The sequence below is a fragment of the Heterodontus francisci genome, chromosome 9 (assembly GCF_036365525.1).
Source record: "Heterodontus francisci isolate sHetFra1 chromosome 9, sHetFra1.hap1, whole genome shotgun sequence".
Taxonomy (NCBI): Eukaryota; Metazoa; Chordata; class Chondrichthyes; order Heterodontiformes; family Heterodontidae; genus Heterodontus; species Heterodontus francisci.
Genome location: NC_090379.1, coordinates 41,024,060 through 41,050,193, shown reverse-complemented (window position 1 = coordinate 41,050,193; position 26,134 = coordinate 41,024,060). Strand labels below are relative to the sequence as shown.

At 44.1% G+C, this 26,134-nt stretch overlaps 1 protein-coding gene across 3 annotated transcripts in view; it reads left to right on the top strand.

Annotated features, from left to right (window-relative positions):
- Positions 1-26,134, top strand: part of mdga2a (MAM domain containing glycosylphosphatidylinositol anchor 2a) — a 990,949-nt gene that overhangs the window by 947,112 nt on the left and 17,703 nt on the right. For all 3 annotated transcript variants that reach the window (XM_068038888.1, XM_068038889.1, XM_068038887.1), the window contains one exon: positions 17,018-17,157. In XM_068038888.1, the coding sequence (XP_067894989.1) occupies positions 17,018-17,157 (140 nt within the window). The remainder of the gene's footprint in view (positions 1-17,017; positions 17,158-26,134) is intronic.

The window sequence follows — 26,134 nt, the reverse complement described above, 5'->3', positions numbered from 1 at the left end:
GGATTGAAGAGGGGGAGGGGGTTGCCCTGATATTAAAGGATGACATAAGGACAGTAGTGCAGAAGGATCTTGGCTCAAAAGAGCAGGAAGTCGCATCAGTATAGGTGGAGATAAGAAATAACAAGGGTCAGAAAGCACTGGTGGCAGTAGTTTGTTGGTCCCCTAACACTAGCTATACTGTTGGATGAAGTATTAATCAAGAAATAAGAGAAGCTTGCAACAAAGGCAATGCAATTATCATGGGGTCTTTAATCTTCATTTGGACTGGGCAAATCAAATTGGCAAGAGTAATTTGGAGAACAAGTTCATGAAATGCATGCGAAACAGTTTCTGAAAACAACATACCATGGAACCAATGAGGGAAGAGGTTATTTTAGATCTCATTTTGTGTAAAGAGACAGGTTTAATTAGTAATTTCATAGTAAGGGATCCTTTGGGAAAGAGTGATCATAATATGATAGAACTTCAATTTGAGCTTCAGCATACCTAAGTCCAAAATGAGAGTATTGTATTTAAATAAGGCCAATTACATAGGTATGAGGGGTAAGTTTGCGAAGGTAGATTGGAAAAATTGATTAAAAGGTATTAAGGCGTTGAGCAATTGTGTACATTTCAATAAATAATTCATAATTATATACAGGATTGGCAGCTAAATGTTCCAGGATTTAGAAGCTTCAGGCGGGATAGAGGGGGATGCAAAAGGGGTGGGGGAGTTGCATTACTGGTTAAGGAGAATATCACAGCTGTACTGCGGGAGGACACCTCGGAGGGGTCATGCAGCGAGGCAATATGGGTGGAGCTCAGGAATAGGAAGGGTGCAGTCACGATGTTGGGGGTTTTCTACAGGCCTCCCAACAGCCAGCGGGAGGTAGAGGAGCAGATACGTAGACAGATTTTGGAAAGATGTAAAGGTAACAGGGTTGTAATGGTGGGTGATTTTAACTTCCCCTATATTGACTGGGACTCACTTCGTGCTCGGGGCTTGGATGGGGCAGAATTTGTAAGGAGCATCCAGGAGGGTTTCTTGAAACAATACGTAGATAATCCAACGAGGGATGGGGCAGTACTGGGCGTGGTATTGGGGAATCAGCCCGGCCAGGTGGTCGAAGTTTCAATAGGGGAGCATTTCGGGAACAGTGATCATACTTCTTCTTTGGCCTCCTTATCTCGAGAGACAATGGGTAAGCGCCTGGAGGTGGTCAGTGATGTGTGGAGCAGCGCCTGGAGTGGCGAAAAAGGCCAATTCTAGAGTGACAGGCTCTTCCACAGGTGCTGCAGAGAAATTTGTTTGTCGGGGCTGTTACACAGTTGGCTCTCCCCTTGTGCTTTTGTCTTTTTTCCTGCCAACTGCTAAGTCTCTTCGACTCGCCACACTTTAGCCCCACCTTTATGGCTGCCCGCCAGCTCTGGCGAACGCTGGCAACTGACTCCCACGACTTGTGATCAATGTCACAGGACCTCATGTCGCGTTTACAGACGTCTTTAAAGCGGAGACATGGACGGCCGGTGGGTCTGATACCAGTGGCGAGCCCGCTGCACAATGTGCCTTTGGGGATCCTGCCATCTTCCATGCGGCTCACATGGCCAAGCCATCTCAAGCGCCGCTGACTCAGTAGTGTGTATAAGCTGGGGATGTTGGCCGCCTCGAGGACTTCTGTGTTGGAGATACGGTCCTGCCACCTGATGCAAAGTATTCTCCGGAGGCAGCGAAGATGGAATGAATTGAGACGTCGCTCTTGGCTGACATATGTTGTCCAGGCCTCGCTGCCATAGAGCAAGGTACTGAGGACACAGGTTTGATACACTCGGACTTTTGTCTTCCGTGTCAGTGCGCCATTTTCCCACACTCTCTTGGCCAGTCTGGACATAGCGGTGGAAGCCTTTCCCATGCGCTTTTTGATTTCTGCATCTAGAGACAGGTTACTGGTGATAGTTGAGCCTAGGTAGGTGAACTCTTGAACCACTTCCAGAGCGTGGTCGCCAATATTGATGGATGGAGCATTTCTGACGTCCTGCCCCATGATGTTCGTTTTCTTGAGGCTGATGGTTAGGCCAAATTCATTGCAGGCAGCCGCAAACCTGTCGATGAGACTCTGCAGGCACTCTTCAGTGTGAGATGTTAATGCAGCATCGTCAGCAAAGAGGAGTTCCCTGATGAGGACTTTCCGTACTTTGGACTTCGCTCTGTAATTCTGTAAGTTTTAAGGTACTTGTGGATAAGGATAAGAGTAGTCCTTGGGTGAAGGTGCTAAATTGGGGGAAGGCTAATTATAACAATATTAGGCAGGAACTGAAGAATTTAGATTGGAGGCGGCTGTTTGAGGGTAAATCAACATCTGACATGTGGGAGTCTTTCAAACGTCAGTTGATTAGAATCCAGGACCAGCATGTTCCTGTGAGGAAGAAGGATAAGTTTGGCAAGTTTCGGGAACCTTGGATAACGCGGGATATTGTAAGCCTAGTCAAAAAGAAAAAGGAAGCATTCGTAAGGGCTGGAAGGCTAGGAACAGATGTGTCCCTTGAGAAATATAAAGACAGTAGGAAGGAACTTAAGCAAGGAGTCAGGAGGGCTAAAAGGGGTCATGAAAAGTCATTGGCAAACAGGATTAAGGAAAATCCCAAGGCTTTTTATACGTATATGAAGAGCAAAAGGGTAACTAGGGAAAGGGTTGGCCCACTCAAGGACAGAGAAGGGAATCTATGTGTGGAGCCAGAGGAAATGGGTGAGGTACTAAATGAGTACTTTGCAACAGTATTCACCAAAGAGAAGGACTTGGTGGATGATGAGCCTAGGGAAGGGAGTGCAGATAGTCTCAGTCATCTCATTATCAAAAAGGAGGAGGTGTTGGGTGTCTTGCAAAGCATTAAGGCAGATAAGTCCCCAGGGCCTGATGGGATCTACCCCAGAATACTGAGGGAGGCAAGGGAAGAAATTGCTGGGGCCTTGACAGAAATCTTTGCATCCTCATTGGCTACAGGTGAGGTCCCAGAGGACTGGAGAATAGCCAATGTTGTTCCTTTGTTTAAGAAGGGTAGCAAGGATAATCCAGGAAATTATAGACCGGTGAGCCTTACGTCAGTGGTAGGAAAATTATTAGAGAGGATTCTTCGGGACAGGATTTACTCCCATTTGGAAACAAACGAACTTATTAGCGAGAGGTAGCATGGTTTTGCGAAGGGGAGGTCGTGTCTCACTAATTTGATTGAGTTATTTGAGGAAGTGACAAAGATGATTGATGAAGGAAGGGCAGTGGAAGTTATCTATATGGACTTCAGTAAAGCCTTTGACAAGGTCCCTCATGGCAGACTGGTACAAAAGGTGAAGTCACACGGGATCAGAGGTGAGCTGGCAAGATGGATACAGAACTGGCTCAGTCATAGAAGACAGAGGGTAGCAGTGGAAGGGTGCTTTTCTGAATGGAGGGATGTGACTAGTGGTGTTCCGCAGGGATCAGTGCTGGGACCTTTGCTCTTTATTGTATATATAAATGATTTGGAGGAAAATGTAGCTGGTCTGATTAGTAATTTTGCGGACGACACAAAGGTTGATGGAGTTGCGGATAGTGATGAAGATTGTCAGAGGATACAGCAGGATATAGATCGGTGGGAGACTTGGGCGGAGAAATGGCAGATGGAGTTTAATCCGGACAAATGTGAGGTAATGCATTTTGGAAGGTCTCATGCAGGTGGGAAGTATACAGTAAATGGCAGAACCCTTAGGAGTATTGACAGGCAGAGGGATCTGGGCATACAGGTCCACAGGTCACTGAAAGTGGCACCGCAGGTGGATAAGGTAGTCAGGAAGGCATATGGCATGCTTGCCTTCATCGGTCGGGGCATAGAGTATAAAAATTGGCAAGTCATGCTGCAGCTGTACAGAACTTTAGTTAGGCCAGACTTAGAATATTGCGTGCAATTCTGCTCGCCACACTACCAGAAGGACGTGGAGGCTTTGGAGAGGGTACAGAGGAGGTTTACCAGGATGTTGCCTGGTCTGGAGGGCATTAGCTATGAGGAGAGGTTGGATAAACTCGGATTGTTTTCACTGGAACGACGGAGGTGGAGGGGCGACATGATAGAGGTTTACAAAGTTATGAGCGGCATGGACAGAGTGGATAGTCAGAACCTTTTTCCCAGGGTGGAAGAGTCAGTTACCTGGGGGCATAGGTTTAAGGTGCGAGGGGCAAAGTTTAGAGGGGATGTGCGAGGTAAGTTCTTTACACAGAGGGTGGTGAGTGCCTGGAACATGCTGCTGGGGGAGGTGGTGGAAGCAGGTACGATAGCGACGTTTAAGAGGCATCTTGACAAATACATGAATAGGTTGGGAATAGAGGGATATGGTCGCCGGAAGTGCAGAAGGTTTTAGTTTAGGCAGGCATCAAGATCGGCGCAGGCTTGGAGGGCCGAATGGCCTGTTCCTGTGCTGTACTGTTCTTTGTTCTAATTCTCAACAAATCTGCATTCCATTGAGAAGTAAAAAGTCCATGGGAAAAGAGATCCATCATGGCTAACTAAAGAGGTTAGAGATAGTATAGATTAAAAGAAGAGGTTTGTAATATTGCCAAGGAGAGTAGTAAGCCTGAGGACTGGGAAAGTTTTAGATGCCAGGGGGTTTACAAGCCCATTCAATGTCTGAGTGCTGAATGCTGACTCTCTGCACCACTTGCATAGTGCCAAGGGCACCTCTTTCCCAAACGCTGACCCTCTTATGGGGTCAGGACAATGCCGTGGGGCAGCCATGACTGGCTCCCCAGTCTGTACCCACCTCCCTTCAGCAGACTGCACGTGAAACCCCATTCAAAATTGCTGCCTTCACCTCTAACAAGCTCTTAATGAGCTTTTCAAGTATTTTAATTGGCCTCAGTTGGGAGGCGAGCAGGATCACTGCCCCACCTTACCCCCACCCTGGTGCATATTGCCAGTGACAGGAACAGCATCTTGAAACTGACATGCTGGCCGGCACGAATATTTTCAGGACCCACCCCCCCAGCCCCCACCCACCCCACCTTTGTTCCCACCCTCTGGAACCCAAAAATTTAGTCTGCTGTGTTTGAGTCTGAGATGTTGGCTGAGGATTAGAAAGGAATTTGTGGCAGTGGAGTGGAGTTTCTGATCTGGGCTAAAGATAATGGTTTCAGCCTTTCCAAGTTTTTGGATGGAGCTATGACTCATTCAGTAATGGAGGTCAGACAAGCAGTTTGGCAGTACAGAGGCAGTGGAAGGTGGTGTGAACAAGTATAGTTTGGTGCATATGTGGAAGCTCACCTCATGCCTGCAGATGATGTCACTGCAGAGCCGCATGAACATGAGGAAGAGGAATCAAGTATAGATTTTAAGGGAATGCCAGAGGTAATTTTGGAGGGAAGAGAACATGGCCAAAAGGCAGGCCAGTCCCTGAAGTGGGAAATTGAAGGAGAGGCATAGAAGAAGGTTGACATGGTCAACTGTGGAGAGATCCAAGCCACAGTCACAATTGTAATTTGGTTAGGGATGTACAATACTGTGAGAAGCTAGAAACTGACTAGGGACTTAAACAGGAGATTATGGGAAAGGTGGATATGAAGCTGAGGACCAGTAACACATTCAAGATCAGTGTCTTGGATCAATACCTAACCGCGGAGGTGAGATCCACCACCATTTTGATGAGTGCCATAATCCGCAATCTGTAAATTCAGACTCTCATTTCAGACCCACTTAAGTTGCATCTGAACCCAATCAATTTCCACCCCAAAATTCAATACATATGCTGTACATAATGACAGATGGCATTATAAAGCATGAAGGCAGAGGCTGAGCTACGTTATGTCAGTGAAACATACTCTATCGTGTGCTATTCTAAATAACACATAGGCACATATGTGGATGGAGAGCTTTATTTGTTTTTGTTTGTTTTTGCTGTTTGGCAGCAAAGTTGACTGGCAGAAAGCAAAGAATGGCGTCCTCCCAAATGTGACTAATGTATTTGGAATTGAAGAGTTATTGCAAAATAATATGCACAGCTCCGAATTTGGTGTTATTTCATGCCATGTTACAGAGGGATGCTATACCTCAAGTACATTATATTTTAAGGGTCACCACCTTCACGAAAATCACACCAAACCACATCACTATGACATTTGTGTATGGCACATTGTCAAAATGATGCATAGCCTCTTTCAACCATCAATAAAATAGTGTGCTAAATTGTTCTATAAACAGCAGTCCTTTAAAATAGCAGCAAGAGAGAAGGAAAAATTATGCAGGACCTGAAGATTAAAGAGTGTGGACATTGCCTTCTGCTGCAATTATCTTAAAGGATGAGAAGTTAAATAGAAAACCAAGGTGGCTGAAAAAAACAGCGAAGGAAATTATGTTTTGTGCCAGTCCTTCTCACAACTATTTTATCTACATCAAAGATTTTGAATATTTAAAAATAAGAATGCTTGGAAATGCTTTTCATGAGGCCTGTAATTTTTGTTGTATGTTTTAATCATTTGTTGTTTGTTGAGTAACGTATCCAATGATTGGATGAGCTCATCTATCTTCAGGGAATAATTGAGTTCAGCAGGATGAATGCAGGATCTGGGGGTATGTCCTTCTCCCGGTGGACATTAGCAACACTTGAATGATCATACTGACTCCTGGCTGCTGCTACAAGCTCATTGTTGTAAATTTCTGCTTCACAAAGCTATTTGATCCAGGCTGACTAGGAGCTGTCATCCCTATCCTTCTCGGACCATGTGCGCAATGAACTTGCTGAAGGCAATCTGTTCTGCTAAGGGTCTTTATAAGCAAGCACACAGAGATACCTGGTTTAAGATCAGTCATTTCAAAAGTTATGCTGCAATTTACTGTGATTTAAATCCTTTATATATATTCACTTTGGTTGAGCAGAGATCGAAATCTGTCATGTACAGGTGATGGTGAAAATTTGCTACAATGTGTACAAATCCTAGTGGCTATGAAAATGATAAACGGGTCTGACTTAATAGTCTCAGTAGAAGGAGGATACCAATAAACCTGTATCAAAGTCATAATATGAAGTGTTTTTACCTGTTAGTCCATTTATTTTTACTGTTGCTAGTGTATGAGCAATGCAGGTTGTTGATAACACTCAGAAGGCAAGTGGATAAAGTTATTTTTGAGGAAAGAATTGGCAGCAGCATTGATCAGTAAGCTGTCAAATCCAGATTCACAGTCCATGCTGCCTTTTCCCACATTAAAACAGGAGGGAGAATCTGCAATGAAGTACACTCAGGTGATTTACAAACCTACATGTTCATGTCATGTTTGCTTATTGGATGAATATTTGTTACTATACCGTGATCTGCTGCCTTCTAATAACATTGCATTAAAATTTTCTGAAGGCAGTGAATTGCTTTTTGACTAGATTTCAACAATAGCAAATCACTTTCCCTACTTATTCTGTAACAATGAGAATACTTTTATACCTTGCATCAGATAAATTTGGCAATCTATTTGATAATTTGGCAGTTTGATTTGCTGATTGGGGTTTTCTTCACAGAGTTAACATTATCCATATATGAGCTTTATATAATCATAAAATCGTCAAATGGTAACAGCATAGAAGGAGGCCATTTGGCCTATCATGTCTCTGCACAAGCAACTCATCTAGTCCCACTCCCCTGTTTTTTCCCCACAGCCTGCAAATGTTTTTTATTCAGATAATTATCCAATTCCCTTTTGAATTTTGGAACCTGCCTCCACCACACTCTCAGGCAGTGCATTCCAGATCCTAACCACTCGCTGCGGAAAAAGATTTTCCTCATGTTGCCATTGGTTCTTTTGCCAATCACGTTAAATTGGTGTCATCTGATTCTCAACCCTTCTGCCAATGGGAACAGTTTCTCTCTATCTACTCAGTCCAAATCTCTCCCAATTTTGTACACCTCTATTAAAGCTCCTCTCAAACTTCTCTAAGGAGAACAACCCCAGCTTCTCTAATCTGTTCATGTAACTGAAGCCTGTCATCCTTGGAACCTTTCTTGTAAATCTTTTCTGCACCCACTCCAATGTCTTCACATCCTTCCTAAAGTGTGGTGCTCAGAATTAGACACAATACTTCAGTTGAGGCCGAACCAGTGTTTTATGTAGGTCCATTATAACTTTCTTGCTTTTGTGCTCTATGCCTCTGTTCATAAAGCCCAGGATCTCAGATACCTTTTTAACCACATTCTCAACCTGACCTGCCACCTTCAACGATTTGTGCACATATACCCCAAGGTCCCTCTGCTCCTGCACCACCTTTAGAATTATATCCTTTATTTTATATTGCCTCTCCTCGTTCTTCCTACCAAAATGTATAACTTCACATTTCTCTGCATTAAATTTCATCTGCCACATGTCCCCTCCATTCCACCAACCTGTCTATGTCCTCTTGAAGTCTATCATTATCCTCCTCACAGTTCACAATACTTCCAAGTTTTGTGTCATTCGCAAATTTGGAAATTGTACCCTGTACACACAAGTCTAGGTTATTAATATATATCAGGAAAAGCAGTGGTCCTAACACTGACCGCTGGGGAATCCCAAAATATGCCTTCCTCCAGTCCAAAAAACAACCATTCACCACTACTCTCTGTTTCCTGTCACTCAGCCAACTTCATATCCATGTTGCCACTATTCTTTTTATTCCATGGGCTTTAACGTTGCTGATAAGCCTGTTATGTGGCACTTTATCAAATGTCTTTTGGAAGTCCATGTACATCACATCAAGTATTACTGTCATCAACCCTGTTACCTCATCAAAAAAACTCAATTAATTTAGTTAAACAACATTTTCTCTTCACAAATCTGTGCTGGCTTTTCTTAATTAATCCATATTTGTCTCAGTGACTCTTAATTTTGTCCAGGATTATCATTTCTATTTATCCCAAAATCAACATCACAAAACAGATTATTTGGTCATTATTATATTGCTGTTTGTGGGAGTTTGCTGTGCACAAATTGGTTGCTTCATTTCCAACATTACAACACTGACTACACTTCAAAAAAGTACTTAATTGCCTGCAAAGTGCTTTGAGATGTCTGGTGGTCATGAAAAATACTTTATAAATGCAAGTCTTTCTTTTTATTTGCAATTCTCCAGTCCTCTTGCATGACCCCTGTATCTAAGAAGGATTAGAAGATTATGGCCAGCGCCTGTGAAATTTCCACCCTAACATTCTTCAGGATTCTTGGATGCATCTAATCCGGTCCTGGTGACTTATCACTTCAATGCAAGCAGCCTTTCTAATACCTCTTTATCAATTTTTAGCCCCATCCAGTGTCTCAATGATCTCCTCTTTCACTAGGACTTTGGCAGCATCTTCTTCCTTGGCAAAGACATATGCAAAGTAGTTGTTTAGGAACTCAGCTATGCTGTCTGCCACTCTGCATAAATCCCCTTTTTGGTCTGTAATTGGCCCCTGTCCTCCTTTTAATACCCTTTTACTATTCATCTGCCTATGGAAGACCTTTGGATTCCTTTTTAGGTTGGCTGCCAATCTCTTCTCATACCCTCTCTTTGCTTCTCTTATTTCTTTTTACACTTCCCTCTGAACGTTCTGTATTTAGCCTGGTTCTCACTTGTATTATCAACCTGACATCTATCATATACACCCTTTTTCTGCTTCATTTTACTCTATCTCTTTCGTCATTCAGGGAGCTCTGGCCTTGTTTGTCTTACCTTCCCCCAACACCTCCTGCATGGGAGTGTACCTCAAATGTACCCGAACTATCTCCCCTTTAAAGGCAGCCCATTGTTCCGTTACATGTTTGCCTGCCAATCTTTGATTCCAGTTTACCTGGGCCAGATCCGTTCTCACCCCACTGAAATTGGCCCTCCCCCAATTTATTGTTTTTACTCTGGATTGCCCTTGTCCTTTTCCATAGCTAACCTAAACCTTATGATACTATAATCACTGTCCTCTAAATGTTCCCCTACTGACACCTGATCCGCTTGTCCCATCTCATTCCATGAATCAGTTCCACCAATGCCTCCTTTCTCATTGGGCCAGAAACATTTTGATCTAGAAAATGCTCCTGAATGTACTTCAGAAATTCTTCCCCCTCTCCACCCTTTACACCATTACCGTCCCTGTCTATATTAGGATAATTAAAACCCCCATTATAACTATTCTATAGTTTTTGCACACCTCTGTAATTTCCTTGTAAATTTATTCCTCGATATCTTTCCCACTGATTGGTGGCCTATAGATTATACCCCAGAGTATATTTGTACCTCTATTGTTTCTTAGCTGTAACCAAATAGATTCTGTCCTTGACACCTCTAGGACATCCTCTCTCTTCAGCACTGCAATATTCTCCAAACAATCCTGCCACCCCTTCTCCTTTCTTTCTTTCTTTCCCTATCTTTCCTGAACACCTTGTATCCAGGAATATTTAGTATCAAGTCCTGCACTTTTTTGAGCTTTACTGCTGGCAGATCAGTCTGCAAATTGGTAAGGCAGCTAACATGTAATCCAAGGAGGAATTTATACAAAGCAAGTAGCACATTTGCTTTTAGCTTATTTTGTTAACTGCTAAATCAGAGCTACTTTCTTTGGAGCAGAGCATGAAGCAGATCCAGCACTTATTGTACTGCAATATTATTCATCTCTTATTACCACTGCTAACAATCCAACAACAATCTCACCTGCTTGTATCTGACATATATTCTTTATTTTGAGCTTGTAGATTAACACTTTGAATACTGCATAGTTTGGGAGACATAGCAAACATAGGATCATAGGAATTGGGGTAGGCCATTCAGTCCCTCAAGTCTGTTCTCACATTCAATTGAATCATGGCTAATCTGTAACTCAACTCCAATTATTTCATTTGATCCATGTCCCTTGATATATTTACATAACAAAAATCTGTCAATCCCAGTCTTGAAAATTTCAATTGGCCCAGCATCTGCAGCCTTTTAGGAAAGGAAATTGCAGATTTCTACTACCCATTATGTGAAAAAAGTTCTTCCTGATTTCACTCCTAAATGGTCTTTAATTTTACGATTGAGTCCCTTTGTCTGGATTACCCCATCAGAAGAAATAGCTTCCCAACTAGATCATCCCTCAACCACGTAACTTCAAGGGGACACAAGCCAAGTTTATGCCATCTATCCTCAAAATTTAACCATTTTAAACCCTGGTGAATCTGTGCCCGATCCCTTCCAAGGCCAATATATCCTCCTTGAAGTGTGGTGCTCAAAACTGAAAGCTGTAGTCCAGTTGGGGCCTGACAAAAGATTAACCCTTTTCTTAGTCACTCTGACCATGATGATAGATTCCAGTCATTTCTCTGCAATTGATGTTAAACTCACACCTGTCATTGATGGGTTGCATCTGAACTGGAAGGGGACCAATATCCTTGCGGGGAGGTTTGCGAGTACTACTCGGGAGGGTTTAAACTAGTCTTGCAGGGGGGTGGGACCCAAATTAGTAATCTCTCCGATGAGATAGTTGAGGCAAATGTAGAGGTTAAAGCAAGCAAGTCCAGTAGGCAGGCCGGGCAGGGGCAGGATAGGGAGCGTGGAAGGTCTGGTAGGCTAAACTGCATTTACTTTAATGCAAGAAGCCTTACAGGTAAGGCAGATGAACTCAGAGCATGGATCGGTACATGGGATTGTGATATTATAGCTATTACAGAAATGTGGTTGAGGGATGGGCAGGACTGGCAGCTCAATGTTCCAGGGTACCGATGCTTCCTGTGTGACAAGAGGTAGAGGTAAGAGAGGATGGGGAGTTGCACTATTGATTAGGGAGGAGATGACGGCAGTACTTAGAGAGGATATCCCGGGGGGAACATCCAGCGAGGCCATATGGGTAGAACTTAGAAATAAGAAAGGGGTGATCACTTTGATGGGATTATACTATAGGCCCCCCAATAGTTAGAGGGAATTGGAGGAGCATATATGTAGGGAAATCACAGATAGGTGTAGGAATTATAGGGTTGTAATAGTAGGTGATTTTAACTTCCCCAATATTGACTGGGACTGCCCTTGTGCTAAGGGATCAGATGGAGAAGAATTTGTTAAGTGTGTCCTGGATAGCTTTCTGAAGCAGTATGTGGATGGCCCTACTAGAGAAGGGGCTACACTCGACCTCCTTTTAGGAAATGAGGATGGGCAGGTGGTTGATGTGTCAATGGGGGAGCACTTTGGGACCAGTGACCATAACTCTATTAGCTTCAAGATAGTTATGGAAAAGGATAGGACTGGTCCTCAGGTTGAAGTCCTAAATTGGGGGAAGGCTAATTTTGATGGCATCAGACAGGAACTCTCAAAAGTTGAATAGGAGAGGCTGTTTACAGGTAAAGGGACATCTGGCAAGTGGGAGGCTTTTAAAAGTGAGTTAGGAAGAGTTCAGGGCCGGCATGTTCCTGTTAGATGGAAGGGCAAGGCTGGCAAGTTTAGGGAACCTTGGTTGATGAGGGATATTGAGGGTCTGGTCAGGACAAAGAAGAAGGTATATGTCAGGTATAGGCAGCTGGGATCAAGCGAGTCCCTCGAGGAGTATAGGGGAATGTAGGACTACACTTAAGAAGGCGAAAAGGGGCCATGAGATTTCCCTGGCAGATAAGATAAAGGAGAATTCTAAAAGATTCTATAAGTATATTAAGAGTAAAAGGGGAGCTAGGGAGAGAGTAGGTACCCTTAAGGATCAGTGTGGTAATCTATGTGTGGAGCCACGTGAAATGGGCGAGGTCTTAAATGAATATTTCTCGTCTCTATTTACTGTGGAGAAGGTCATGGAAGCTGGTGAGTTCAAGGGAGGGAACACCGATATCCTGGAGTATATCAACATTACAAAGGAGGAGGTGTTGGAGGTTTTGAAGCACATTAAGGTGGATAAATCCCCAGGGCCTGACCAGGTGTATCCTAGGATGCTGTGGGAAGCAAGGGAGGAGATTGCTAGGACCCTGGCAGAGATTTTTGTATCATCGTTAGCCACGGGTGAGGTACCGGAAGACTGGAGGATAACTAATGTTATGCCTTTATTTAAGAAGGGCAGCAGGGATAAGCCAGGAAACTACAGGCCGGTGAGCCTTACATCAGTGGTGGGAAAGTTATTGGAAGGGATTCTGAGAGACAGGATTTATATGCATTTGGAAAGGCATGGTCTGATTAGGGATAGTCAGCATGGCTTTGTGCGTGAGAAATCATGTCTCATGAATTTGATTGAGTTTTTCGAGGAGGTGACCAAGAGGATTGATGAGGGCAGGGTGATGGACGTTGTCTGCATGGACTTTAGCAAGGCCTTTGACAAGGTCCCGCATGGTAGGCTGGTCCAGAAGGTTCGACACATGGGATCCAGGGTGAGCTAGCCAATTGGATACAAAATTGGCTTTGTGATAGGAGGCAGAGGCCGGAATTTTACGCCACCCCAGCGGGTCAGATGGTGGCGTGGGGGCGGCGTAAAATTGAGCGGCAGGCTCGGGAGGCCTAACCGCCCCAATTCCGCCTCCGACCAAGTTTACAGAGGTCCGGCAGGGGGCGGGGTGAGGGAGGGCGAGAAGCGGCCCACCCGCCCACCTGAGGCCAATCAAGACCCTTAAGTGGCCACTTAATGGCCACTTAAGGACCCTCGCCCGCCTCCACGGGTATTTTACCCCTGGCAAGAGGGTGTGCCGAAAACGTGAAAGGCCACCCAGCTATAGCTGTCGGCCTTTCCGCACCCCGGGGGCGGGGCCTGGCAGTCAGGCCCGATTGAGGGCCTCCCCTGCCTCCCAACCCAACCCCAGGATCCAAGACACCCCCCTCCCCACCCAAACGACCACCCTAGTCTCACCAGGGCACGACCGATTCCCCTGGTGAGGCTGCCCGAACTTACCTTCTGTCCCGGCTCCATTGCGTCCTCCTCCGTCGGCTGGGCTGCAGTCTCAGCAGTGGCCACCGCTGCCGGTAGTGCTGCTGAGACTAAGAGCTGCCGGCCCGCTGATTGGCCGGCAGTTCACTGAGGCGGGACCTTCTCCCTCAAGTGGGTAGAAGTCCCGCCTCGGGCCAATTGAAGCCTGGGGATCCGTAAAATACGGGACGGATCCCCAGGCTGGGCGGGAGTGGGATTGGCACCGACATTTACGTCGGAGTCCGGCTCCCGTCCGCCCAGCGTAAAATTACAGCCAAAGGGTGGTAGTGAGGGTCATTTTTCAGATTGGAGGCCGGTGACCAGTGGTGTGCTGCAGGGATCGGTGCTGGGCCCTCTGTTGTTTGTCATATATATTAATGACTTGGATGTGAATGTAGGGGGCATGATTAGTAAGTTTGCAGATGACACCAAAAGAGGTGGTATAGTGGACAGTGAAGAAGGTTGTCTCAGGGTAGAACAGGATATAGATAAACTGGGAAAGTGAGCAAGGGAATGGCAAATGGAATTTAATGCAGACAAGTGCGAAGTGATGCATTTTGGGAAGTTAAACCAGGGCAGGACATATACAGTGAATGGCAGGGCCCTGGGGAGTGTTGTTGAGCAGAGAGACCTTGGAGTGCAAGTACACATGGGAGACTTATCAAGAAAGCAAATGCACATGGGATACAGGGTAACTTGATAAGGTGGATTCAAAATTGGCTTAGCTGTAGGAGGCAGAAAGTAATGACAGACAGCCGTTTTAGTGACTGGAAGCCAGTGTCCAGTGGCGTACCACAGGGATCTGTGCTGACTCCCCTATTGTTTGTCATTTATATAAACGACATAGTTGACTATGTGGGGGGTAGGATCAGTAAGTTGGCGGATGACACAAAGATTAGCCGAGTGGTTAACAGTGAGGTTGAGTGTCTTGGGTTACAGGAAGATATAGACGGGATGGTCAAATGGACAGAAAAGTGGCAGATGGAATTTAACGCTGAAAAGTGTGAGGTGATACACTTTGGAAGGAGTAATGTGACACGGAAGTATTCAATAAATGGCCTGACACTGGGAAGTTCCGAGGAACAAAGGGACCTTGGCATGTTTGTCCACAGATCTCTGAAAGCAGAACAACTGGAGTACTGTGTGCAATTCTGGTCGCTACATTATAGGAAGGATGTGATTGCACTGGAGGGGGTGCAGAGGCGATTCACCAGGATGTTGCCTGGGATGGAACATTTAAGCTATGAAGAGAGGTTGGATAGGCTTGGGTTGTTTTCGCTGGAGCAGAGAAGACTGAGGGGTGACCTGATCGAGGTATACAAGATTATGAGGGGCATGGACAGGGTGGATAGGGAGCAGCTGTTCCCCGTAGTTGAAGGGTCAGTTACGAGGGGACACAAGTTTAAGGTGAGGGGCAGGAGGTTTAAGAGTGATTTGAGGAAGAACTTTTTTACCCAGAGGGTGGTGACGGTCTGGAATGCACTGCCTGGGAGGGTGGTAGAGGCGGGTTGCCTCACATCCTTTAAAAAGTACCTGGATGAGCACTTGGTACGTCATAACATTCAAGGCTATGGGCCAAGTGCTGGCAAATGGGATTAGGTGGACAGGTCAGGTGTCTTTAATGCATCGGTGCAGACTCGATGGGCCAAAGGGCCTCCTCTGCACTGTATTATTCTGTGATTCTGTGATACATAGTTCCCTGACAGTGGCAACACAGGTAGACAGAGTGGTGAAGAAGGCGTATGGCATGCTTGCCTTCATCGGCCGAGGCATTGAGTACAAGAGTTGGGACGTCATGTTACAGTTGTACATAACGTTGGTTAGGCTGCATTTGGAGTACTGTGTGCAGTTCTGGTTGCCGCACTCCAGGAAAAATGTGATTAAGCTAGAGAGGGTGCAGAAAAGATTCAGAAGGATGTTGCTTGGTTTGGAGGGCTTGAGTTATAAAGAGAGATTGGATGGGCTGGATCTGTTTTCGCTGGAGCGAAGGAGGCTGAGAGGGGACATGGTAGAGGTATATAAAATTATGAGAGGCATAGATAAGGTAGATAGCCAAAGTCTGTTTCCCATGGTAGGGATGACTAAAACTAGAGGGCATAGATTTAAGGTGAGAGGGAGGAGGTTTAAAGGGGATCAAAGGGGTAAATTTTTCACACAAAGAATAGTGGATATCTGGAATGAGCTACCAGAGGAGGTGGTGGAGGCAGGAGCAGTAGCAACATTTAAGAGGCATCTGGACAGGTACTTGAATGAGCAAGGCATAGAGGGATATGGAATTAATGCAGGCAGGTGGGAATAGTATAGATAGGCATTATGGTCGGCATGGACGCGGTGGGCCGAAGGGCCTGTTTCTATGCTGTATAACTCTATTGAAGAACCTTGGGTGGAAATTGTTAGGTCCTGGAGATTAGTCTATCTTCAGTCCCATTATTTTAACCATTACAGTTTCTTTTATTTCTTTTAAATCAAATAAGTTTCTCCGTTTGACTTATTTTTAGGATCCCTTGTATGGCTGATATTTTGTCCTCTACATCCGCTGTGAAAAAGGATACAACATAGTCATTTTACAAGACTGCCATTTCCTTATTATCAGTATTGTCTCACAAGCATCTGTCTTTAAACTCCTGAATATGCCAGTGATGATTTCCAAATCTAGTAAATTTCCCAGACTCCTGGGAGTTGCTCCATGAATGACCATTGGCTCCCTGGAACCTAAGAGGTTTGATTGGATTGATACCAAGTCTAAACTTCCACTGACAACTGAAGAGCTTTCATCAGCTGTCCTAACCTCTGCTAAAGTGTAGGTAAATTTATCGTAGTTTGATTGAAGGCAATCATTCAACCTGTTAGCAAGCTACTCTGTCAGCCTACGTATTTATTTTGTATTTAGGTTAAATGAGATTGGATATGGCCAATACTAATCTTGTACCAGTCCCAAAATAATTTTATGGTATTGGAAGCAGTTCAAAGGGCCCTATTTCTCTGGGAAGCTCAAGGCATTTTCATCCATCTCTTCTTTCTCTAACCATTAGCAGGGTTTTCTTTCCTTTTAGTTATTGGCCATCTTTCTGCATTCAATTTTTATGTGAAATAGTCCAACAATCAATGCTAACTACTCCCCTTTAGAAAAGTCTTGAGTTTCTAAGGTCAGCTGAACATTGAAATTGTTTTTAACATTTTGTTTCCAGGTACCTTGAACGTGTTTCTGCGATTCAAAGGATTCAAAGGATCAGCCATAACTGAACATCTCATCTGGAGTATGTCCGGCAACCAAGGGGAACAGTGGATGCATGCAAATATCAAAATCAATCCAAGTGGAACTTTCCAGGTGGGAACATTCAAGTAATAGGAATTTGTAGGGACATAGAGATATTTCTACAACAATTGGATTGTATACATATTTCTCAAATATCAGCCACTTCTTTTATTATGCAACACAGTACAAATAAAAAATTGCACTTCGCTGTATAAAAGATGCCTTTGTAAATATATTGGCCCTGAATTATACTGTGGGATACCAGCACATGATGTGTTCATATATTTGTTTGAAATTCCTCTCCCTGCTATTTTGGGGTGTGGTTTGTATCTCCTGTAAAATAACTGGGCTAATGCCTCTGCTAAAGCAGCAGCAAGAGAAATTTCAGACCAACATGGTGGAATAGCTTTGAACAATTGGCCAGCTGCCCAATGGTGCCAGAAGGATGCCAAGTCCATTTTCAGGGCCTGGCTTCACTACAATGCCCCTGGCAGTCTGCGAGCACCAAAGGGGTGTCTTGCCGCGTGTTGTCAGCACCAGGCTTTCACAAGATTTGGTGGGCCAGAGGCCTACCTGGCCAGCAGAGGTTGGTCCATAGCGGGTATGGTGAGGTAATGAAATGGGACCTGTGGTAACAGGAGCCCATGTTGTTTTTGTTGAGTCCAGAGGGGCACTCCTCTTCCTCAGTATCACACAGTGCAGGCTCTGCTTGGTGGTCTCCCAAAATGACAATCAAGATCCTATGTACCTCAATGGCATTTTTAAAGAGCCAACCACCTGCAAGAAACAGATGTTCTGGGTACCTTTCAGGATGGTGTTGACCAGATTGGGAGCAGGAACAGACAGTAATTTTTCCCCTCAGTTTTCAGGGCACTATTGCCTGGCAGAGCCAGAAAATATCTGCCCGATTATATTTGAATGCTGTTATCCAGGGTCATTACTTTTCTGTTCAATAAAATGAATCTATAATGAGATAGAAGTACTATTACAGTAGTGTGTGATGCAAACTATGGCAGTAACATGTTTTTGAGATTCTTTGGGGAAAATTGCTGAGGTAGGAGAGGTGGATCACTGCGAGGTGCAAAGATTTTGGCATGAAACCAAGATATGTTGGGTTTCTGCCCCCATATGGGAGGGTGGGGCAAAAATCATCCATCTGGTCCACACAAATGTCTGGTGTTCTCCAAGAATTCCAGCCACCGCACTCTTATTAGGTCCAGTAAAATTTATACACGGTGACAGCAGGAATGGGTTTCATTGTGGACCTAGGGAAGTCTCTAAGAATGTAAAGAGTGAAAATAATTGAATCCAAAGACCATCAATTACATTCTCACTTCACCCCATTTGATCCCTGTACAGAAAAGAAAAATTTGTGCTACTTAATTCTTTGCCCAAAAAGGGCCTATAGCTTGCTCCATTGAAGCTACAGAGTGTCACACTGAGCTTTTCGGGGACTCCATCCATGCAGGTGCCACTACAGGCACCTGTGACCCACCCTGTTTATTAAAATGAGCCCTTTCCTGGGGACAGGGTTAACATCCTTACCAATTGATGACTAGAGGTCTTGCTCCAGCACCTTGCTGCTAGTGGAATTGGGACCCAGTAATTCCTGGCCCTTTATGTCCCAATGTGATGTGAGGAGGTGATAGACTAGTCACTGTACTGCCTAAACCTGGAATCTGCTCACACCCTGAACAAATCCTCTGAAAAGAATTGCATGTAAGTCTCAATGGTTTTGTTCTATTGATGGAATAAGGTTGAAAGGTGCTCTAGGATAAAATGTTTTCCACTGTAGTGCAATTCTATGATAGTAATTGTCACCCTAACTTCACTCTGGCTTTGCGCTGTCATTTGTTTCCTCAGAAGATTAGTTTCTTTTGTAAAAGGTGGTTTTCATTCTCAAGAGAAACCCAGGTCTTTTAGAGCCCAGACTACTAAATTAAACTATTATGTGCTTTAGACATGCAGTCCACTGGGGTTTGACTAAATCTGCTAGTACAAAATTTAGTGGTGACTTTTAGCACCGCTTGCTTTACACTCGCCCATGACATTATACTGCCTTCAAACTCAAGGCACTCAATTAACAAAAGATTCTGTAGAATGGTTTTTGGGAGTCATTCAAAAGCACAGTAGTTTCATGTAATTGTGTCAGAGATGAAGCCATAAACAATGCTTACTATTGAACCGTTTGGGGCATATCAAAGAGCGACTGTATTTTAATCATCTGAGAGTGTGTTTTTGTTCTTTTCTGTGGCAATTTTTCAGGAATTTACCTTGGGCACCAATCACTGCACAGTTTAAAATAACTTTCTGGCTCCACTGATAACACATTGGGTAAATATACTTGTGACCTGGTACTGAGACATTATTCTGTTTTGTGTTGATATGCTGATCTCCTGGGCTAGGGAAGTGAAAAAAAATTAACCATTGATGATGCTCCAGATCTCTATGCTGGGAAAGTATGTTTTGTTGATGGCTGGTGAGGACAGGATTAGACTCAGGTCTGCTGCATCCTTTGATCTACAGCTTTTCCCTGTCTATGCTCATACATAAAGAATGTTTACTTGGATTGCCAAAGAGTTGCCAGAACCCATGAAGCAACATGCACCACTTTGTCAAAGGGAGAATAATAAAATACTGAAATAATCTCGCCAATGATAATACAGCACAAAATTGGTCCAAACGTCAGGCAAGACCCATTTGCCTTCAGTGTCACAACAGCAAAGCCTAACATTGAGCCAAGGACAGTGTGTCGACCTCGCTAAACTGCTAGGAAAAGTGGACACATCTATCCAAACTACCCAGCATCAGAAACAAATCTTTAAACCATCAGACAACAAGACTTACACATCAGCCCAATAATAGACCCCTTTGTTACCAGCACAGCAGATCTGTCCCCCCTGCCCCCAACCCCATTGCAGAACCATCCCCTGCTCCATTACAGGCCCATCCCCACCCCATCGCAGACCCATCCACCATCTCATTGCGGGCCCATCCCTTGCCACATCCTCCATCATACCACAAACCTATCGCAGGCCTATTGCCTGCCAAATCTCTCTCCCTGTTGTAGACCCATCCCCCACCCATTTTAGGCCCATCCCCCACCACATTCCCAGCCCACCACATTCCCATCCCCCACCACATTCCCTGCCCATCGCAGACCCACCCCCCATCACATTACTTGCCCATCGCAGACCCAACCCCCATCATATTCCCTGCCCATTGCAGACCCATCCACCACTACATTCCCTGCCCATCACGGACTCATTCACCACCACATTCCCTGCCTTCGCGGACCCATTCACCGCCACATTCCCTGTCCATTGCGGACCCATCCTCTGCCACAATCCCTGCCCATTGCGGATCCATTCACCACCACTATCCCAGCCCCATAGACTCACCCCCCCCACATTCCCTGCCCATCGCAGACCCATCCCCCAACACATTCCCTGCCCATCACAGACCCATCCCCCAACACATTCCCTGCCAAACACAGACTCACCCCCTACCCCCTCACAGGAGAATAAGGCCATTGCTGTTCAATAACAGAAGTGTGCTACTATATTTTAAATTGATACTGTTAAATTCAGAAATCTGCAACTTGCTCTGCTTATGTATAGTAGTTTCCAAATGTTTAATCTTCATTTACTGATCCTTTGTATGACCTTTTGAGCAATGGGAATAGAGCTACAATTTTCATCCCCAATCGTAATGTAACCATTAATTTAGATGTTATACAACAGCAGCACTCAAACTCTTTAAAAATTCAAAAGACCACTTATAACAATAGAAATATTCAGCACAGGACTGAAATAGATTTTGTCACATAAATTACATCCTACATCCATTAATAAAAATGATAAAAACACTTAAATAATGAGACCAATTCGACAATTTGAAATAATCTGCATGAGATGCCAAATGGAAACAATTAAACTTCATAGCATTTTACACTTTCTGTCAGCCTTGACTTAGTGGTAGCACGGTCATCACCGAGTCAGAAGATTCTAGGCTCAAATCCCACTCAGAAACTTGAACGTGTAATCTAGGCTGCCACTTCAGTGCAATACTGAGGGAATGCTGCATTGTCGGAGGTGCCATCTTCCAGAAGAGACATTAAACTGAAACCCTACCTTCACACTCGGGTTGATGTGGAAGATACCATTCTTTGAAGAACAGCAGGGGATTTCTGCCCTGGCCAATATTTATCCCTAAACCAAAACGACCAAAAAACAATTATCTAGTCATTCTCTTATTTCTGTTTGTGCAACCTTGCCAAGTGCAAACTGACTGTCATATTTCTCTTCGTTATATCACTACATTTAAAAAGTACTGCATTAGCTGGGAAATGCGTTAGGATGTCCTGAGATTGTGAAAGGTGCTATACAAATGCAAGTCCTTGCACTTTTGTATTTATCTTGATAAAATTTATAAATGCTATATCAGTGATTTCAAAATTATAAAACACGCTATGATGAATAGGTATTTAAAATGTAATGAACCCACCAGATACCTTTCTTTTTTCTCCATATGTCAGAGGAAGATGGATGATATTTGATACTGCTTTCATTGTACAGCACTGCCATCTAAGGCATCCTTGATTTTGTGTGGCAATGTTGTAACTAAATGAGGTAGTACTACTGCATCGAGTAAGTGACCGGGGAAGATTTGCAGCCAAAATCTTAAAGGCTGTGATCATGACTCTTCACAATTGTGTTGCATGAGCTGGTGGCGTTGGGCAACACGTTATTTTTAAACAGTGGCCCCTGTTTCTAGACTCTCCCACAAGAGGAAACATCCTTTCCACATCCACCCTGTCAAGACCTGTCAGGATCTTATATGTTTCAATCAAGTCGCCTATTACTCTTCTGAACTCCAGTGGATACAAGCCTAGCCTGTCCAACCTTTCTTCATAAGACAACCCGCCAATCCCAGGTATTAGTTCTAGTAAACCTTCTCTGAACTGCTTCCAATGCATGTACATCCTTCCTTAAATAAGACAACCAATGTTGTACACAGTACTCCTTCCTAATTACTTGATGTACAAGAACACAGGAAATAGGAGCAGGAGTAGACCATATGGCCCATCGAGCCTGCTCCACAATTCAAAATGATCATGGCTGATCTTAGGATTCAACTCCACTTTCCTGCCCGCTCGCCGTACCCCTTGATTCCCTGAGAGACCAAAGATCTGTCTGTCCCAGCCTTAAATGTATTTAACAAAGGAGCCTCCACAACCCTCTGGGGTAGAGAATTCCAAAGATTCACAATCCTTTGAGTGAAGTAATTTCTCCTTATCTCAGTCCTAAATTATTGGCCCCTTATCCTTAGACTGTGCCCCCTTGTTTTAGATTCCCCAACCAGCGGAAATAGTCGCTCAGTGTCTAGCCTATCCAGCCCCTATAGAATCCTATATGTTTCAATGTGATCACCTCTCATTCTTCTAAACTCCAGAGAATACAGGCCCAATTTACTTAGTCTTTCATCATAGGACAAACCCCTCATCCCAGGGACCAATCTAGTGAACCTTCACTGCACTTCCTCCAATGCAAGTATATTCTTTCTTAAATGTGGAGACCAAAACTGCACACAGTATTCCAGATGTGGTCTCACCAAAACCCTGTACAATTGTTGCAATTCTTCCTTATTCCTGTACTCCAATCCCCTTGCAATACATTCCAACATGACTTTTGCCTTCCTAATTATTTGCTATACCTGCATGCTAATCTTTTGCGATTCATGCCATAGGACACCCAGATCTCTCTGCATCTCAGAGCTCTCTTTGCATTTAGGTAATATGCTTTTTTATTCTTCCTGTCAAAATGGACAATTTCACATTTTCCCACATTATATTCCATTTGCCAGATTTTTTCCCACTCACTTAACTTTGTAGACTCTTTATGTCCTCTTCACAACTTACTTTTCTACGTATCTTCGTGTCATCAGCAAATTTGGCAACCATACCTTCGGTCCCTTCATCCAAGTCATTTATATTAATTGTAAAAATGAGTTATACAACATGAGTTATTTAAGTTGTGCTTTTGAATTAAAGCTTTCGATGAAAGGATTACATTTACAGGATACTAAGGCTGGCAGGTAAAAATTAGATTTCTGATTGGGGGTCTGAAATCAGTATCGGGAGAGAATGAGGAATAATTTGACATTCCAGCAACTGTTCACTCTCTTTCCTGCTGCAACATTCATTTGAATTCAGTCAGGGATATTGTCAAATTAGGCTGGAATAAACCACTCTGGGTGGGAGGTTGTCAATTTTCAGTAAAAACAGACAGTGCAAAGAGACATTCTGAAGAAAAGAGATGCAAAGACAAAAAGGCAGTCTGGCTTTTGGAAACCGAACTGCCCAGGCAGTCAGACAGTGGAGTGCTGCAGGATGGTTGAAAAGAAAGTACACTCCCGGGAGATGAGTTCTGCCCTGCGCTGCAGGACAGGATGTAGAGAGATCATTCTTTTTAAATGAGGTATGTGGAGTGTGGTTAGCGTTACATGTTCTTTATTTTGTATCATTGTGTGATATAGATTGTAGCAATTGATCTAAGCGACTTTGATCTTACTCCTGTGCTTGACTTTACTGTAGAAACATGCAGCTTATTATTGAAACATGCTTCCTCTTGCCTGTCCTGGCTCAGTCTATATTCCGAGAGATTGAACAAGTGTGTGTGCATAGGATGTGGAGATGCAGTCCAGATTGCAAGGGGTTTTTGCACTCTGGAATCCCGCAACCTTATCAGTAGATGCAGGGTGTTGTGATTCAATTCCTATAAATATAAGGCACTCAGTCTCACAGGAGTGATTGATGCCACTAAACCCACAAGGTATCTGCAGCAAACCCAAATTTGTAACTGTGGGATTCAAAGTGGGCATCAGAACTCTGGATTATTTGGAATGTGTGTAGGGCGGAGCTTGGAAGACCAACAAGGAAAGCAAACGAACAAAGAAATTAGGAGCAAGAGTAAACCACTCGGCCGCTTGAGCCTGCTCTGCCATTCAACAAGACCATGGCTGATCCGATCCAATCTGAAGCATTGGTGAAGGTTGAGGGTTTCAGCAACAAATAGAGTGAGGTAGGGATAGTGGGAGGAGATGTTGCAGGCATAGAAATGGGTGGCATTGGTGACGCACCAGATGCTCGGCAGGACACTAAGTTTACATATTGCCTGGTTGGTCCTGAATGAGAGACTACTTGTTTGTAGAGTAAATGATCAATCTGTGCAGGTGTGTTTCAAATGAATACATTATTGTTCAGTCATAATATATGGTTGAGACAGAATGTAACTTGCTGAAAGTGGCTAAAATGATGTGCTGTGGTTTACAAGTTGTCACATGAAACTGACACCAAAAGCTGAAGAAAATCAATAAATATTAGATGTAATTAACGTGAGGAAAATTTCCATCTCTTATGTGCTTTGCCAAAGTAGATAATGTGATGTTAGTGTTGAATAATTTAACACATTCCAAAAAATGTAAAATAATGATCTGTTTAGGTGGGTAATAAGATTTTTCAATAATATTTTATATTAAAAATTGATCTTTACAAAATTAATTCAACATTGAGTCAATTTGTGTTGGCTTAAAAAATGACAAGTGGTTTCCAAAGCCCCAACAATGACCGGTTTTGTAGTCTGAGCTATTGTTGTACAGGACATAGAACATAGAACATAGAACATACAGCACAGAACAGGCCCTTCGGCCCACAATGTTGTGCCGATCCTTTGTCCTCTGTCAAGGACAATTTAATCTATACCCCATCATTCTCCTTTATCCATATACCTATCCAAAAGCCTTTTGAAAGTCCCTAAAGTTTCTGACTCAACAACTTCCCCGGGCAAGGCATTCCATGCCTCGACCACTCTCTGGGTAAAGAACCTTCCCCTGACATCCCCCTTATATCTCCCACCCTTCACCTTAAATTTATGACCCCTTGTAACGCTTTGCTCCACCCGGGGAAAAAGTTTCTGACTGTCTACCCTATCTATTCCCCTGATCATCTTATAAACCTCTATCATGTCACCCCTCATCCTTCTCCTTTCTAGTGAGAAGAGGCCTAGAATGTTCAGCCTTTCCTCGTAAGACTTATTCTCCATTCCAGGCAACATCCTGGTAAATCTCCTCTGCACCCTCTCCAAGGCTTCCACATCCTTCCTAAAATGAGGCGACCAGAACTGCACACAGTACTCCAAATGAGGCCTTACCAAGGTCCTGTACAGCTGCATCATCACCTCACGGCTCTTAAATTCAATCCCTCTGCTAATGAACGCTAACACCCCATATGCCTTCTTCACAGCCCTATCCACTTGAGTTGCAACTTTCAATGATCTATGCACATAGACCCCAAGGTCTCTCTGCTCCTCCACATGCCCAAGAACCCTACCGTTAACCCAGTATTTTGCATTCATGTTTGTCCTTCCAAAATGGACGACCTCACACTTTTCAGGGTTAAACTCCATCTGCCACTTTTCAGCCCAGCACTGCAACCTATCCAAGTCCCTTTGCAGACGACAATAGCCCTCCTCGGTATCCACAACTCCACCAACCTTTGTATCATCTGCAAATTTACTGACCCACCCTTCGACTTCCTCATCCAAGTCGTTAATAAAAATCACAAACAGGAGAGGACCCAGAACTGATCCCTGCGGCACGCCACTGGTAACTGGGCTCCAGGCTGAGTATTTACCATCTAAGACCACTCTCTGCCTTCTATCAGTTAGCCAATTCTTAATCCAACTGGCCACATTCCCCACTATCCCATGCCTCCTGACTTTCTCCATAAGTCTACCATGGGGGACCTTATCAAATGCCTTACTAAAATCCATGTACACCACATCCACTGGTTTACCCTCATCCACTTGCTTGGTCACCTGCTCAAAGAATTCAATCAGGCTTGTGAGGCAAGACCTACCCCTCACAAAACCGTGCTGACTGTCCCGAATCAAGCAGTGTCTTTCCAGATGCTCAGAAATCCTATCCCTCAGCACCTTTTCCATCAACTTGCCTACCACCGAAGTAAGACTAACTGGCCTGTAATTCCCAG